The sequence below is a fragment of the Teleopsis dalmanni genome, chromosome 2 (genome assembly GCF_002237135.1).
Source record: "Teleopsis dalmanni isolate 2A chromosome 2, ASM223713v2, whole genome shotgun sequence".
NCBI classification, from domain to species: Eukaryota; Metazoa; Arthropoda; class Insecta; order Diptera; family Diopsidae; genus Teleopsis; species Teleopsis dalmanni.
In genome coordinates, this window is record NC_051847.1 from 722,986 (window position 1) to 739,084 (window position 16,099).

Consider the following 16,099-nt stretch of genomic DNA (forward strand, 5'->3'; position numbering starts at 1 on the left):
TTCTCGTTGAGATATGCCGTAGAGATAACAGTCTTTAATCTCTCGTAGCTGTGGGGAAAACGATGACAGTGCCTCTCAATTACTATGTTTTTGCCAAGCTCATGCACGGCGGCGACTCAGTACTTTAGGAGTCCCCTTTCTTGAGGATCTTGACCAATTACTGGACCTGGCACTAAGTAGCATTTTAAGCTTCACCAAAGGTTCTAGGTGGTTTTAAACCATATATATATATGGTAACAAAATGGGCTAATAGGTCTAAGGGGATCCACTAGGGATTGCCGGTACAACCTAACCTAACCTATTTGTTTGTTATTTGTTAAAAATATGTGACTCCCAGTACGGGCTCTTATATCAATCTAACTGCATACTGATATGAGTATACTGAAATAAATTTATTTTAAATATTTTTGTTCCTATTCATACGTTTTAAGTTGAATACTTCAAAGTTCATGTAAATCTCGTGCAATTAAGTTAAATATATAATGATTTTCAGTATGTTCAATGGTCAAACGTGACTAGAAAATTTTTAAAATAACTTTTTTGCTTCATGTATTAACTAACATTAAAAGAATCTTATCAGAATTCAGTTTCAGATTAACTAAAAAAATTCCACCTATTTGTTTATCTAAGATTATTGCAATATTTGCTGTGGTCTCTTGATACCACGACTGAAACTCGTAATAATTTTATGGGAAATTATGAAATAATTTTATTGTTTACCTTATTACCTTATTAATTATATTACTTAATCATTGTTTTAAATCTTCAATTTTTTAATTTTAGATTTACTTTCAACGCAAAGTAGCACGGCAAATGACAAAATCGCAATTACCTTACCAAAAATTAAAATAAAAATATAAGAAAACAAATAAACATTGTACGTACATGAGTACAAGAAGTACATTGTGCTTTTAGTTCGACAAGAGACAAGAGACAAGTTAGGCGAAGTAAAAAGACTGCAAGACATAATATTTCACAAAATGCAAGTACCGGAGCATATTGTATCGCTTTATGTGGCGACATGCGGACAAAATGGACCTGGCCTAGGTTCTGATGAGAAGGAAATCATATTGCTAGTTTATGTTATTTTGGACGCAGCAACTTCACAGGTGAGTTACAATTATTTTTTATTTGAAATGTGTATGTTAAAAAGGAAAAATTTTACTATTTTGAGCTTTTTGGTCAATTAAGCAGTTCGTCGATTGGTGTTTGCAGTAATATTATTCACTTGAAAATCACTTGAAATAAGTAGCTTTGACGATGTATGATGCGACTTCTTGGGTATATTTGACCCACTTAACCATTGCTAGTTAATAAAATAAGTAATTTTGGGTTTTATTATCAAACACTTGTTATTCCGCAGGTTCATAATTAAAATTAATTAATTTGCTGTGTCAAACCTTTTCTTCTCAGACCGTGGAGAAAGCATGGAAACTTGCTGTCAAGCTGCTGTTAGTTATGGTAGTTGGAGCATTGATGTTTTTTTCCTGCTAGTTTATGTTCATACCTTGAAGTCCCGCCTACTTCATACGCCATTTCTTTCTGCGCTTTGCTAGTTCGTTAACAAATTAAACGCTTAATTAAAAATAGTGGTAAAAGAGATATCTAAGTCGTAAATTTCCTGCATTTCAATATGATTAGGTTACATGTATTTAAAAACGATTCCAATTCGCTGTCCAAATTTCTTGCGTATGTATACGTATGTATTATATATCATCCCATTAGCATTTTAAGCTTAATGACTTGCATTCATTTGAGTGTTGCCAAGAGCATTTAAAAATTTAATATTTTCGTAGAAATAATTCCAATTATTAATACTTATTTCGATAGAATTTTATTATTAAAGAATATATGTCACATGTATAAAAATCACTTTATATTTTGTTATGAATTTATACAATTTCTATAGATTTATATTAATAAATGAAATGCTCAAAATGTAAGAAATCAAAATAACGCAAATAACAGGTTCTCATAGAACTGTTATGTGAGAGCTTTTGATATTATATATAGCTTATATACACATATATGTACTCTGTATTAAACTGAAAGCTTTATTGAATATTATACTTTTCAGAATTGTAACTAAATTTATTTGGAAAACTAAAGTTAGCTATAACATTACTGATCAATTATCTTTTTTTAAATGCTATTCTCTTTTTATATAAGAAAAAAAATTTTGATTCCAGAACGTTCACTCCCAAGCAATTAGTTTTCAGTTTGAGTAAAAATTTTAAATGAAATAAATAAATGAAATAAATGAAACTTGGTAACTCTAGTCGTCTTTTTCTTTTCTATCCACAAACACAAGCTGAAACAAAGTATTTTGTATATACTTCGAATTCAATTTGGAGTTTTTTTTGAATAGTTTTGTATGAACTGAAATTAGATACATTTTAATTATGCAAATTTTGAACAGAGTCTTCATTTTAGTCTTTAATTTTTTGCAAAATTTGATTTAATTTAAAAAAAAACCATTTATGAATGATAAATTCTATATAATTGTCAACCCGTTTGCTGACCAATTTATGTTAACAGATTTGCATAAACTTCCACCAGACAAAACATTGCAAAAAGTGAAAATCAGTTAAATTTGCAAAAATAACTGCTTATGTTTGTAATTGAACAATGAGTCAATTTGGCTTCAGATAAATTAAAGTTTTATTAATGCATGTCTGTTTTTAAAATATATTCGTTATATATAAATCCAATCCAGAACTTTCTGATCGACTAAACACTAGAAATAAAAACTTTTCTTCAAGCACTCAAAGCAAAAAATGTTTGACATATAGATATTCCACTTTTTTTAAATTTTGAAATGAACCTAAAGTTATTTTCCGACGTAGCATAATTTTGATAATATAAACGACATTAGTATATAAAAAAAACAAAAGCAATAGCAAGAAATAAGTAACGATTGTCAAAAAATAGGAATCAATTTGAATACGAAATAGACTACAACGTTAATGATTGGATAATATTATTCTAAATGGCTGATATGCTGATGAGATAAGTTACTAAATATAGCGCAGTTTTATATAGCGGTGGGAGATTGTTATGTTTAATAATAATTACCAGCTGTTGTGATAGAAATAGATCTTCAATCTAATTATTTTAATATTAGATTCTCTATTTATTTGTTCATGTCTGGTATGTAGATTTAACTAATTACTACTGGTTTTTTTAATTTTTACCGAAAAAGTAAGTCATTTATGAATTTAAACTATCTTATACTTGTTTTATAAAATTGGTTTTATTATTATATGTTATAAGAACATATCTTCAAAAAATGTAATTAAAAAGTTTTATATATGATACGAGTATATATTCTAAAGGTTTCAATATAAGACTAAAATTAATGTTAATATTTATTAATATTATATATTATTATTATTATATTATTATTAATATTAATATTTTCATCCTTCTATGACTATCAAGTAACAATTTTCGCAAGTAAAATCTAACGCTACTCTGTTGTTGCTCATTTAAGGAAAAATAATTACATATAAAATTTTACTTAATTAGTAATATGTAATAGATTTATGATAAATTTTTATTAAATATTATGATAAAGAAAATGCTTTTAGTTATTTAAAATGATTATTTTTTTAATTGAACTAGTATCCATACAGAAACTTTTGGTACAGTGAAGTAAAATAACCATTAAAATTTATCTATCTCTTCAGTATTGTTAAAAGAAATTTTTTCGTTTATATTTTCATTCAAGTCCGAACGTTTTACTGTTGAAACTTAAGTGAGTATATCTAATTATATTATCTACACTATTGGTATCTGTACATCTGTCCATCTCCTAAACCATACATTTGCTATTAGGTTAAAGAAGTGGCTAAAAATTAGCTGGGTTTTCCAGCATAATTAAACATATAATCGGCAAGACAATCAGTTAAAATTGCTTCTTCATTCAATAATTTAAACCAAGATTCATCATTACAAGTTTTGTGTTTTTCCATTAGTGCCTTCTCTGTGCGAGTGCTAGTGTTTTCAACGGATTTTAAAGTGATCGCGAAAAAATTGTATTCGCTTTGTTATCAATAAATTCGTTAATTCAGCACAAGTTTGACCTTTTTAAGTATTTCGCCTTTACATTTTGCTTTTGGCCAATTTCTTTAAAAAATTAATTTAATTTTTTATGTTGGGGTCATTGTTTTGTTATGTGAAGCATATTGAAAGCAGTAAATTATTTATTTTATATATATTTAAATCTCTTTCTGATTTCTGGTGGTTCCCCGGCCATTGGAAATTTGCATAAAATGCTTGAAAAAACTAACATTTAACAAAATATTCAATAATGAATAGTCTTTTGCTAATCTCAATAAAAAATTGTGTATAAATTTTGTTATTGTTATTTTGAAAGTTTATAAAATTTAAAACATTTTGAAGAATTCATGAGTTTGTCTGTGCTTTAAATTATGTGATTTTAGTCACCTAAATAGGTGCTGTACAACTCACAATCGAAATGTTAATGATCTTCTTGTAGGTTTCCTATGCACAAATCCAGACAATGTTGTTGCAGACTCAATGTGAAGATCATCATTAAATAAATAAATATATGTTTCAATGGTCACGTGCTATTAAGTTTATGTATCAAAATAGTAGACAAATTTTGGTGACTTGTTTTCTTTCTTGGTTTTAAATTCATATTTTATAATAAGCATAATAGTTATATTTTAGTTTATTACTAAAATGATCGTAATTTAAATAGAATTTAAATTATCTTTAATTTATAGTTGTAGTGCAGTCGACTGTGAATCCATTATTTGAGGAAGTTGATAATTGTCTTAATAAACATCTTTTAATATCCACATATTAACATAGGTTTAATCTTCCTTTTAAGATTAGACAAAACGAGGATTTTGATCATACTTTATGTAACTGATGGATTCTATATACAAGATAATTCAAACATTTTTAAAAATTAATTTTGTAGATTAAGTTCAAATCTTATAAGCGATCATTTCTAGTTTTAAAGAAACATGTCTTTTTAACTGATAACATTTTCTACAAAAAATAGTAATATTATTTCGAGATTTTTATAGATCATTTGAAAGTATTTTGGGAGCTTTTCAGAGCTTTTCATTATTTTATATTTCATGAAAATATAATATGTATTATCGTTTGTATTAATATTTAGTTATTTCTCATTATTTCCAGTATTTGATTTAATACATTTCAAACTTTATCTCGAAAGCGACTAATTCTTTAAAAATGTTTTCCTGTAGATTCTTATAAAGAAATTTTCGGACAGTTAAGGCGATAAGATTGAATTCAAAGAAGACACTGAAATTCATAGGAATATCAGACAATGAATAAAAAGTTTTTAAGGATTAAAATTACCTTTCAAAAAAAAATATTGATGATTAATTAAAACAAAATTATAGATTTGATTACACATTTCCTGATTTTATATCATGCTATTATATTCTCGTAAATAATTATGTTTATTTTATAACATAGTTATCAAATATTATTTTATTGAAATATCTATACTCATTAGTGTAGCTATATAATTTAGTATATTAATGATGCTTATAATGTTTATCTTACCTATAAAATGTAGTACATTAAAGTAGAGGTATATGGTGGTGTAAGGAAAATTAGTACATTATACATTTTAAGTCCACTAGTTCTATTGGTATCATCTATTAAACATATTGGTGTGTCTTTTGAATGATTCATTAGCCCGTTTGGATATCTTCCACAAAGTCACTTGATACCTTCCTTAATGTCTAGGCTTCTTAAGTTGATTTATATTGATTTGTAATCAAAAGAGCGTTAAAAATTTTTGTTTGGAACTGTTGATTATGTGGGATTTCTTTTCTTTGAGTTGCTTGAATCTCCTCAGAATATTCGAAGCTCATTTTGATATTTAGTGAATGTTTCTTCTCTTTGATATCGTTATTTCAAACTAAACGACGATTTAAATGAATTTGAACGAATTTTGTAGAATTTTCTTAAGAGAAAGATGATCCATTTAGAGTAACGGATTTTACTGAATTCATTTTAACTTTGGTATTTTTAGGCCATCTTTGAAAAAAGACTCTTAACGAATCTATTTGTAGGAATACTCATATAAGTTAATAAAATTTAAGTATTAGTCGCAGGATATTACAATTATAATATTGAAAATAAACCATTGTGAAATAAATACTTTCTTCTCCTTCTGTATTTTGGGAATAGAGAATATCTACAAAGTTAAATAAAAATTAAAAAATTTCATATAATTGTTTAAATGTACGAGTATATTAGATAATAATATTATAATAGATTTGTGTTAATACTAAGTTTTTTACTAACGAGAAGTATAGGTAGGTAGCAAATATCCCATGACTAATGAGCTATACTTTAAGATGCCTTGATCGTTGATTTGTCTGTCTAATGATACCCGTAGTATTAAAAAAGGTTTAAATTAGTTAATGTCTATCATTTCAATGACGTTTACATTAAATTATTTTTTAAATATTTTCATTTGTCTTCACGTAATGCCAAATTATTCGAACTTAATGGCTACAAATTTGTGCGCTGGCACAAACGTAGAATTTTTAAAAGTTGTTTTTGTTTTTACTTTGCTTTAACTGGAATTATTTTGCGTTCATATTCAGTTATCAGAAATTCGCTTGCTTCTTGCAAATTCGAATTTGTTGGCCGTTTATAGCCGTAATTGTTGTACAACATTACCACAAATTCAATAGCAGTTAACAGCAAACATGCAAACAAGCAAACAACACAGCAAAACAGCAAAACAGCAAAACAGCAACAACACTCAACAAAACAATCAAAGCAAGTACAACAAACCAAAATTACAAATATTATTACGCTTCATTAATTGAGTTAATAATAAAGCCGCAGTTGAAATTTTAATTGCATTAATTTTATACGATTTTTATTATTATTATTAAATTTGTTTATGATTTTTTTTACTTCGTTGTAAAATAAAATGAAAAAAAGTATTTTTGATTTGTAAGCGGAGCTTAAAAATTTGATTTGAGTTTGTCTCAATGGCAGTTCAGCATTTTGTATCCACTAAATACGGTATTAAATATTTTTCTGTATTTCTGGGCTTACGTCCTGTAACTTCAGTCCATCGGACATTATAATCCTTTGACATTGCAGTCGTAGTTTTAGTCTGTGTTGGATATGTGTAGTTTGTTAATCTGCTAAACGTAGAGAGCAATGCTAATCACAGTAGAACTATCTTTCATCGGTTATTAGTGTGACATAAATATATAATAGAAAATAAAAAAATGTCTGTTGGGCTTCATGACTCTTTTCGGATTGCAACAAACTAAACTACCAAATCTGCCGAATATTTATGTACAGTACGTTAGCTGGCTTAGTAATTATTTAAACGAAAGTTACATTTAAAATACCCGTACGAGTAATTCGAGTGTCGTGTTTGATTATGCGTAAACTTCGCTATTAAAATATTATTTATTCGCTTAATATTAGTTTGAAATTTGTTTCAGTATTTGGCTTTGAGTTGCGCTTTTATTTGAAAAGAGGTCATATCAAGTTTTGTAAATTGTTAGCAAATATTAATTTGAGTATGTAAATATTTCAAATCGGACTTGAAAACAATCTAAATAAATGTTTACTATTATATAGCGTTCCTCTATCAGAGTTTGCTAGCGTAAATAATCGAAATACACATATGTAAATAACATGATGAATACTTAAAATAATTCTTTTCAATTAAGTACAAGTTAAGCACACAGAATACTATGTACTAAATTCTATTTTATTGACGCATCAATTCACTGTCATATTAGTTTATATAAGGCAGTCCGTAATAAATATTCCGTAATACAATATTTAAGTCAAGTGAACACTACTCCCAACACTACTTATAGGCTTCAAAAGTTTAATTCGGTTTACATTACTTTTTTGATTAAATTCAGATTTATGGAAATGTTCCTATAGATATATCATATCATCATTGTTTTATGTATGTTATTTTCGATAATATTAATTTATCACTCGAATCAAAACTTAATGACGATTTACGGTAGTATTCTTGCGTTAATTTGATGTTGGATTATTGCACTGAAAATGTGTTGTTGCCATTACTATTATTACCTAGTTGGTTTTTAGCGCAAGCATTTACTCATTCAATAATCATTCATTTGTTTCTTATTCACAATGCAATAGTAAATTAAGTTAAATATTTAACTTTGAAAGTCTTTCCAAATTGTTTTGCCGAAATATTTAATGCTATATCAGTACCTTTGAGGAGTATGGAGGAGCAGTAACTATGGTTACAAATAGTTCTAAATGATTGATGTATGTAATATATATGTAGTCGTGGGTAGCTATTTAAGTAATATTTGTTTTCACAAATAATTCAAAAAAAAGCTGTTTAATGTTTCGTTGCCTTTTCCAATTTTCAAGCAATGCTTATATAAGCAATGCTTTTATGTTTTGTCAGATGTATTAAAATATTTAACTCACCAAATAAAATTCTTTGGTGCAGGATGCTTGAATAATAAAATACAAAGCAATTGTTTAGAAATTGTTAGAAGCGAGAAATATTGATGAGCAATTTTTTAATAAAATGTACGTATTATGTATTTATTTCTTGAACATAATTCATTATTGGTTTTAAAATTAGAAATCTAATATTAACAAAACTAGTGTGTTTCACTTGTGCTAAGAAATTCAAATTTATTATACTAAACATTTTAGCTTTAAAGAATCTCTAAAACTCCCAATGTCGGTAATTATAGGCAATATTTAAAACATGTTATTCAGTACAATAGGTAAATTAAGCTTTCATATTGGAAACAATTTATTAGAACGGATTTAGTCACAAAAACTTGCACATCCGTAATCAGCATCTTTGTTAAGTGTCTGACGCCTTTTGACGCACGACGTTTTATTGCTTATTTGCTTATCCCAGGCAAATCCGAATGTTGTTTTTATAGATATTTTAACAAATCAAATAATATTTATCAGAGGCAAACAAAATGGTTGAAATCATTATATTCCGCCGAATATGTAAATATATTTCGTTTCAAAGATACTCGTACTTTATTTTATTTTAGTTTTGTTTTCTTTTCTGGATAGCAGATACTGAACACCTTTCTGAAGCGTAGATTAATGCCTGCATGATTTTGTCATAATTTTTGCAGGCAGTTTTTCTTAATATTTAAGTTAAAATTGTTAACAAATATAAATTTTGTTGACATGAGTACATTTTTGCAGCTAAGCTAACAAAACATTCGAATTGCAATTTTGTTTGAGTTAGTTTAGAAAAATCTTGAAAGTAATTGAAAGTAATTGCACTTGCATGCAAAAATATCTATGCAGTTGTTGCCATAGGAATTTGTATTTGCATTAGCGATTTTGAATAGAACCAAATAAAATGAAAAATTATGATTACTGAAATCATGCAATTTTCTAGTGAAGCTGGGCTAGTTAAAAAATGCTGAAATTTGTATTTGCGTTAATAGAGACCAGAGTTTATTAGTTTGGTGTTTTATTAAAACTTTAACACTCTGGTCAAATTATAAAATTTTCAGTAAATATTTTTAATTATCCTGAAATGTTGATGAGCGTTTGATATTTCCGTTTCATGCAATTATAGTAATACCTTACTAAACAAAAGTACAGTGCAAAGGTGCAGAAGTCACAAAACGAAATGCGTACATATAATTAAAATTAATTTTGAAAAATTATTTAAAACTTATGTTAAAAAAAATATTAAGAAGTCTCAAAATATTCTTTTCGATTTGTTTTATGTTTTTAGAATATTAGAGTTAGATCCGTTGTTTAGAATTTAAAAATATGTAAAACATTCAACCATCTGGTTTTTAAATGCTTTCAAAAACTAAAAACCATATTATTTTTTAATAAATATGTTAAATGACTTCATTCTTGGAGTTTAACTTTTTGTAAGTACCAGGAACGATGTAATGATTTGGTCGACAATAACAACACAAATTTTAGTATTAAATTCGTATTAACCACTCAGTTAATAAGCCGTGATAATCAAAACTATGTTAAAAAAGGTATAAAGTCAACAAAAAAAGTGGGATTGTGGGATGGGTTTTTTTTTTGTTAGAAATAAAATATCTATCTGGCATCTTTTCCACCAAAGCCCCGTTTTTTTTGGTATTAAACACATGTTGCGTCAAGTATTCTTACTTGTTTATAAACTTTTCAATTTCTGGTATATATGGTCTTTACAACAATTTATATAGTAAATAAAGCTTCTTTTGCAGAAAACTTCATATAACTTTGTCATGAAGGATCACCCAATTATATTTTATTTACAAGCGCAAAAATTGAAACCCCAAAAATGGATCATCTGTTTCATAAATATTTAAAATTAATTGCTTGGTAGCAAACAGCAGGATAGTATTAATCAAATAATTTTTTATTCTTCTGCGCTAATTTATTAGAACAAGGAATTCCAAATGTTATACGAAGCTTTGCCGCAAAATCTCTTTCGTGTTAGAACAAACTTGTGTTAAAAGAAGACGTGTTGTAGGAGGTTTAACGGTATATCAACTCATTTACTAAAATAATCACTAAAATTATCGTCATTCTCAGTAGATTCAAAGGATGAAATCTGGTTATAAATAACACAAAGCATTTCCGATTACAAGATATTTATTGCCAAATTTCTTCGCACATGTACTCCCTGATAAAAAATAATAATAAAATGCATGAAAAAAGTAGGATGGTATTTATGGGATAGTTTTTATGAACATGTCGCAATGAAGTCCATAACTTTATGAATAAAATACAGTTATACTAAATTAAACTTCAGTGGAAGTTTTTTCTTCGCTTTAACTATGTATCAATGGATGCATGTTTTGTAGATAGTATTGAAAAAAAAAATTCAGCTGAACACTCAGAACGTTATTGGTGAGAAACGCCTTCAAATGATTGAAAAAATGGTGGAAAATTATATCTTCAAGATCTAGCTCCTCCGACGCTCCAGTGGTAGCCGTATGCACGAAATTATGTAACTTAAATAATGTCATTAAAAAAGTTTTTATTTTCAATTTAAATTTTTATTTTATCTATTTTAACAATAGATCATACATGTATTTTTGAAAAATAAGCCATGAAGCAAATGCGTTCCTTATCATTATTTTTAAAATTTGTTTTGTTTTAAATATTGCTGTTTCATATAGAAGAATACTGTAATAAATTGCATCTACAGTACACTAATATTTTGTTAGTACTATTCCTGATAGTCAGGATCTCTTTTTGGAGAAATTCGCAGTTTCTTTGTGTACTTTTACTTTTTTAACTTATTAGCCTAAAGACATCGTACCCTAAATGAATATAATATTATATTTTATGATTAATTTATTGTATTATAATTTTAGTATTTAATATGAATATATTATTCATAAAGAACATTCCAAGTTCGTTGTAACTGCTATTTAGCTATAGCTATTAACCGATCTATATCTTCAGAGTTATTTTCTAATTTTCTACTACCTGTTTTTGTTTCATTTTATATTTTTGTTGCGATTTATAATTGAATTGCAAAATAGCTAATAATTAGTAGTTAATTGCATCGGTTATGACTTGTGTAGAGCCAATTAAGATTAATTATCATAAGTGTTCGTTTCTCAAATGTGTGCATTTTAAAGATCTGCAAAGAAAATAGTTTAATTGATAGTACACTTAGCGAAAAAATAAGGTAGATAAAGAAAAAGTGTTCTACTATTGAGATTATTATTTTTTTTTTAAATAATCCATTTTGTGCTGTCAAAGTTCTAAGTTCATTCTGCAGTTTTTTTGGTCCAAACCTTCCTAATTAATTGCGTAAAATTACATATAATGGCATTAAAGCATAGAAAAACTTTCTCGAAATGTATTGAGCTATTATTAATGGACAGATTAGAATAACCCTCATTTGAAATAGGATTATATAAACGTTTTTTTTCAAATTTTTTGTCCATTGTTTTTTGTAGTGTATAGCACAATACCTGCTCTTATAATTAAGACTGAATTAAGTTTTTAAAGTAAATTTAAATAAATATTTTAATGACTTTAAATAGAGCAAATTAAATTATACTTCGCTGTTGGCTACTATATATGTGTAGTAGTGAGTTTTTAATCAATAGGCTGCAAGTCGATATCATTGATCCTAACAGGTTAGACAACAATAAAAAATATAGGATACATAGTATTACATTCAGTGTAATTGTACGTATGTGTATTGAGAACTAAGAATTTTGCCTCAAATTCTAACATTTCATAGTTTCATTGACTAAAAATGCAAGTTTTAGCAAAAGCTAACAAAATTTTGTAGATGTCATACTTTTTTATAGACAAGCATTTTGACTTCTGCTACTATCTTCTTTTATGAAGTTTACTATATCTAGTTATTGAATCATTTTTTTGAGTTTTGGAAAATAGTCTGTACTACTGAGTCATTGGAAGCTTTAAGGCTTTAACTTAAAGTTTAAGTTTAAAGTCTGAATTTATTTCTACAATATTATTATTTTCTAATAGTATTTCAGTACTATAAATCCAATTTATCTACTTGCTGTTCTTTCAAATGGTACGCGTTGAAATAGCTAATCGCTGTATTTTATTATCTTAATTAGGTGAGGTGAATATTATTAAATTTAGATGTCAAAAAAAAATATAAAAGTTAGAAATCACTACTCTCTGAAAGGATTTGAAGCAAGCAATTGAGTAAAAATTTATACAAAATAGTGTAATATCTTCAGTTTGGGTTCGTCTCTCGATTTTAGGTTCTTCTACTGTCCGTCTTACAAAATATTTGCAATTTTATTGCGTATCTAAAATCAACAAATTTAAATGGCTCGATCGTCTTTGTTGCAATGCGAAATCGATTAATTCTATTGTTTTGAATAATAAGCTTGTACAGGTTTTAACCTCAAGATCAATTTAATGAATACATTTTACACATCATTTTGAATACAGCCCATGGATGAATATACTAGTGTTTAAAGGCGAAATTGTAGCGTTTCCGAGCTGTTGAATTTAACATGAAATGTAAACTCATAAATATTTTATATTGAAAACTTACTTCAAACTTATTTGAATTTTACTTTCGTGTACCGTTTATTAAGACTTTGAGGATTGTGTTTAAAAATGTAAAGTATATAAAATATGCAGCAAATATGCGAGCAAAGGTGTTAGTTACCCAAATACGATTAAGTTATGCCGTCTTATTTCTGTTTCAAATATGCATTGTTTCATAGTTTTCCGCTGTTATATTATTTAAATAGTTTATCAGTAATTCTGCTTTAAGTCGGAAATGGAGACTCTACTCAGCAGTTAAATAATATGCAGTAATTCTTATCATTGACAGTTTATCAAGGTTACGAAACCTTTATTGAACAACAATATTCAAATTTCGAACTGACTGACAGCATCTGTTCATAGTATCCTTTACATCTCAGTTAATATAAAATATTAATATAAAATTTTACAGTAAATATGTAAAATTAACCAGTTAAACATATTTGTATGGGATCTGTTTCAAAAGTTTGTACCTTAGATCTGTGTTTTATACTGTAAAAATGTTATCATATTAAATATGTCTTGTTTGGCTTTTAAGTTCTCTAAGTAATTTATTTTATATAAAAGGTAAAGTATATAAATAAGCTTTTATATAGTTTTTGAGTACTAAAAGTTGCGAACAGTTTTTGAAGTCACAATTATTACAATTGCAGTCTAGGTATTCTGTTTTCTAATCAGACAGGTTTGTTTTAAAATAATTTCATGCACTTAAGTCACTTAGTTGTGATATTATTAAAAATAGATAGTTAAAGCAGAATATGGTTGTAAGTAGAAGAATTAAGATTGAATTTTTGTTTCCAAAAAGTAATCAGTTAAACATCGACGACACTTAGTTTCAGCAAGATAGTGCATCTTACTATACAGCGCGCTTAACGATCGATTTATTGCGAAATCAATTTGGTAACAGTTTTATTTCTAGAAGTGGTCCTGTTAACTGGCCTTGTCGTTCGTGCGTTTTAATGCCTTTCGATCACTTTTTATAAGGCTATGCTGAGTCATTGGTTTATGCCGACAAACTAGCAACTCTTGAAACATTGGAGCCAATGTTCATGTTACCATTAACGCCATGCGGCGTCATTAACTTAAAAAAATAGTCAAAAATTCGACCGATCGAATGCATAATGTAACTAAAAGCCGTGGCGGACGAATACGGGAAATCATATTCAAAAAATAAATGCCATGAAATTATCTACCAGATTATAATGAAAAAATTTCATTCCAACAATATTTTTGTCTTGAATTATCATTTTAAGTTGTCATGCAGCCACAAAAAAAAACACTCGATATTAGACATAAATAGAAATAAGTTAAAAACTATGATGGAAACAATGGCAAATTGTTTTTAGAAACCAAATAGTATTTTAGATACGGAGTTGTTTCGTTTCAATCTTCGATCAACCTTTAACGCTGTTTGTTATCAACTAATGTTTTCAGATCATATTCCAATTTTTCGCCACTAGTGTTTACAAGTTCTATATTTAATAGGATTAATTCATCTTTACAATCCTATGTTGCCAACTTATTCCTCCCACTATATTTCAAAAAACCGTTTAATCACTCATTGATAAAGCGTTTTGTAAAGTCAAAGTTTGTAAAATTTTATACACTTATTTGACATTGAATATGTCAATGCATTAAATCGAAATTTCATCATAAAGGTTTTGCTAATTTAAATAATTTCATTTGACATATTTATATTTATTTAAACGAGATCGGTTTTACTAGTTCAATAAGGAAATTTGACTTCCGCGTTTTACATTACTTGCAATTTTATCCAAATCTGTAAGGAGTGACTTCATCACCAATATAAAATATTGGTATAGGTATATGTTTAAAGGAACATTGCTAGATTATTAATTGAGAGTAACAACAATTTTTCATACAAAAAAAAAACATATCTGACACCTCAGTATATATGGCGGATACAGTTATATTTTTAACAATAGTTATTAAATATCAGTTTTTAAAATTTATATGGAAAATTTAATTAATTTATCTTAAATACTGTGACTATTTTGTTTTGAAAAAGCAATATAGTTAGATTAGCATGGCTAAATTGATTTACCCTTTCGAGTCTCTCTACTATGTACATATAGTACAGGAGATCCTTTCTGTAAATTTACATTATTAAAATACAAACATTTTGGCTAATAAAACTCACACTTTTTACATTTTGTATGTAAAAAGTTTAAAAATAAACAATTTATTAATAATTTTTCAATTTCTTTTCCATGCTATATAAAAAGTTTATAATACATAAAAAGCACTTTAGCTTGTTTATATACAGTAACTATTAAAAGATGCATTATATTTCTTTTATATTTTTATTACTATTATTATTATATATTTGATAAATATTTATTTTGCTTTCAAACAGATAATCGGTACGAAACAAATCTTAGTGCGACCTGATGGTAGTTTCGTGAAAGATCGCACAGTTTCAACGTCATCAGACGCATCTAATAATGCTTCATCACCGCCACTGGCAATTACGTACACGGACGTGAATAGCAATAAAAACAGCACAAACAATAATAATTTAAATGGAAATATTACAAATTCAAATACATATAATTCTCAAAATTCTACAAATGGTTCCGTCAATAATAATAACAACAACATCAATATAAATAACAATAACACAATTAGCACCAATGGTCCAATAATATCAACGGATGAAATCGAACTGCCCATCGCTGTTGCTCAGGCTGCTGGAAAGCCATTAAATGAGGCCATCGAAGAGGTTAGTTTCAGTATAAGCAAATATTTATATAAAATTAAAATTTAAAATATGTAAGAAATTTATCAATGAAACCGAATATGAGACTTCAACGCTAATTGCAGACAATGAAAGATATTTTTATTATCAATAAATTCAATTCATCTTACAGTTGAACTAAGTGCAGGGAAGCCCTAAAAAAGAATTGATTTTTTTTTGTATCGTGTAGTAGTACAAATGAATATTATTTATTAGTTTTAATTTAATATCCAGTACTCGTAATGAATGAATTGTGATTAAAACTCACTAAAATTTGTGCCAAACCCTTGCATAATTAAACAA

General features: G+C 27.3%; 1 protein-coding gene across 5 annotated transcripts in view; it reads left to right on the forward strand.

Annotated features, from left to right (window-relative positions):
* LOC119684818 (RNA-binding protein fusilli) overlaps nucleotides 1-16,099 on the forward strand; it is a 52,793-nt gene that overhangs the window by 16,549 nt on the left and 20,145 nt on the right. For all 5 annotated transcript variants that reach the window (XM_038098948.1, XM_038098949.1, XM_038098946.1 and 2 more), the window contains 2 exons: nucleotides 784-1,109; nucleotides 15,416-15,781. In XM_038098948.1, the coding sequence (XP_037954876.1) occupies nucleotides 981-1,109; nucleotides 15,416-15,781 (495 nt within the window). In that variant the 5' untranslated portion in view covers nucleotides 784-980. The remainder of the gene's footprint in view (nucleotides 1-783; nucleotides 1,110-15,415; nucleotides 15,782-16,099) is intronic.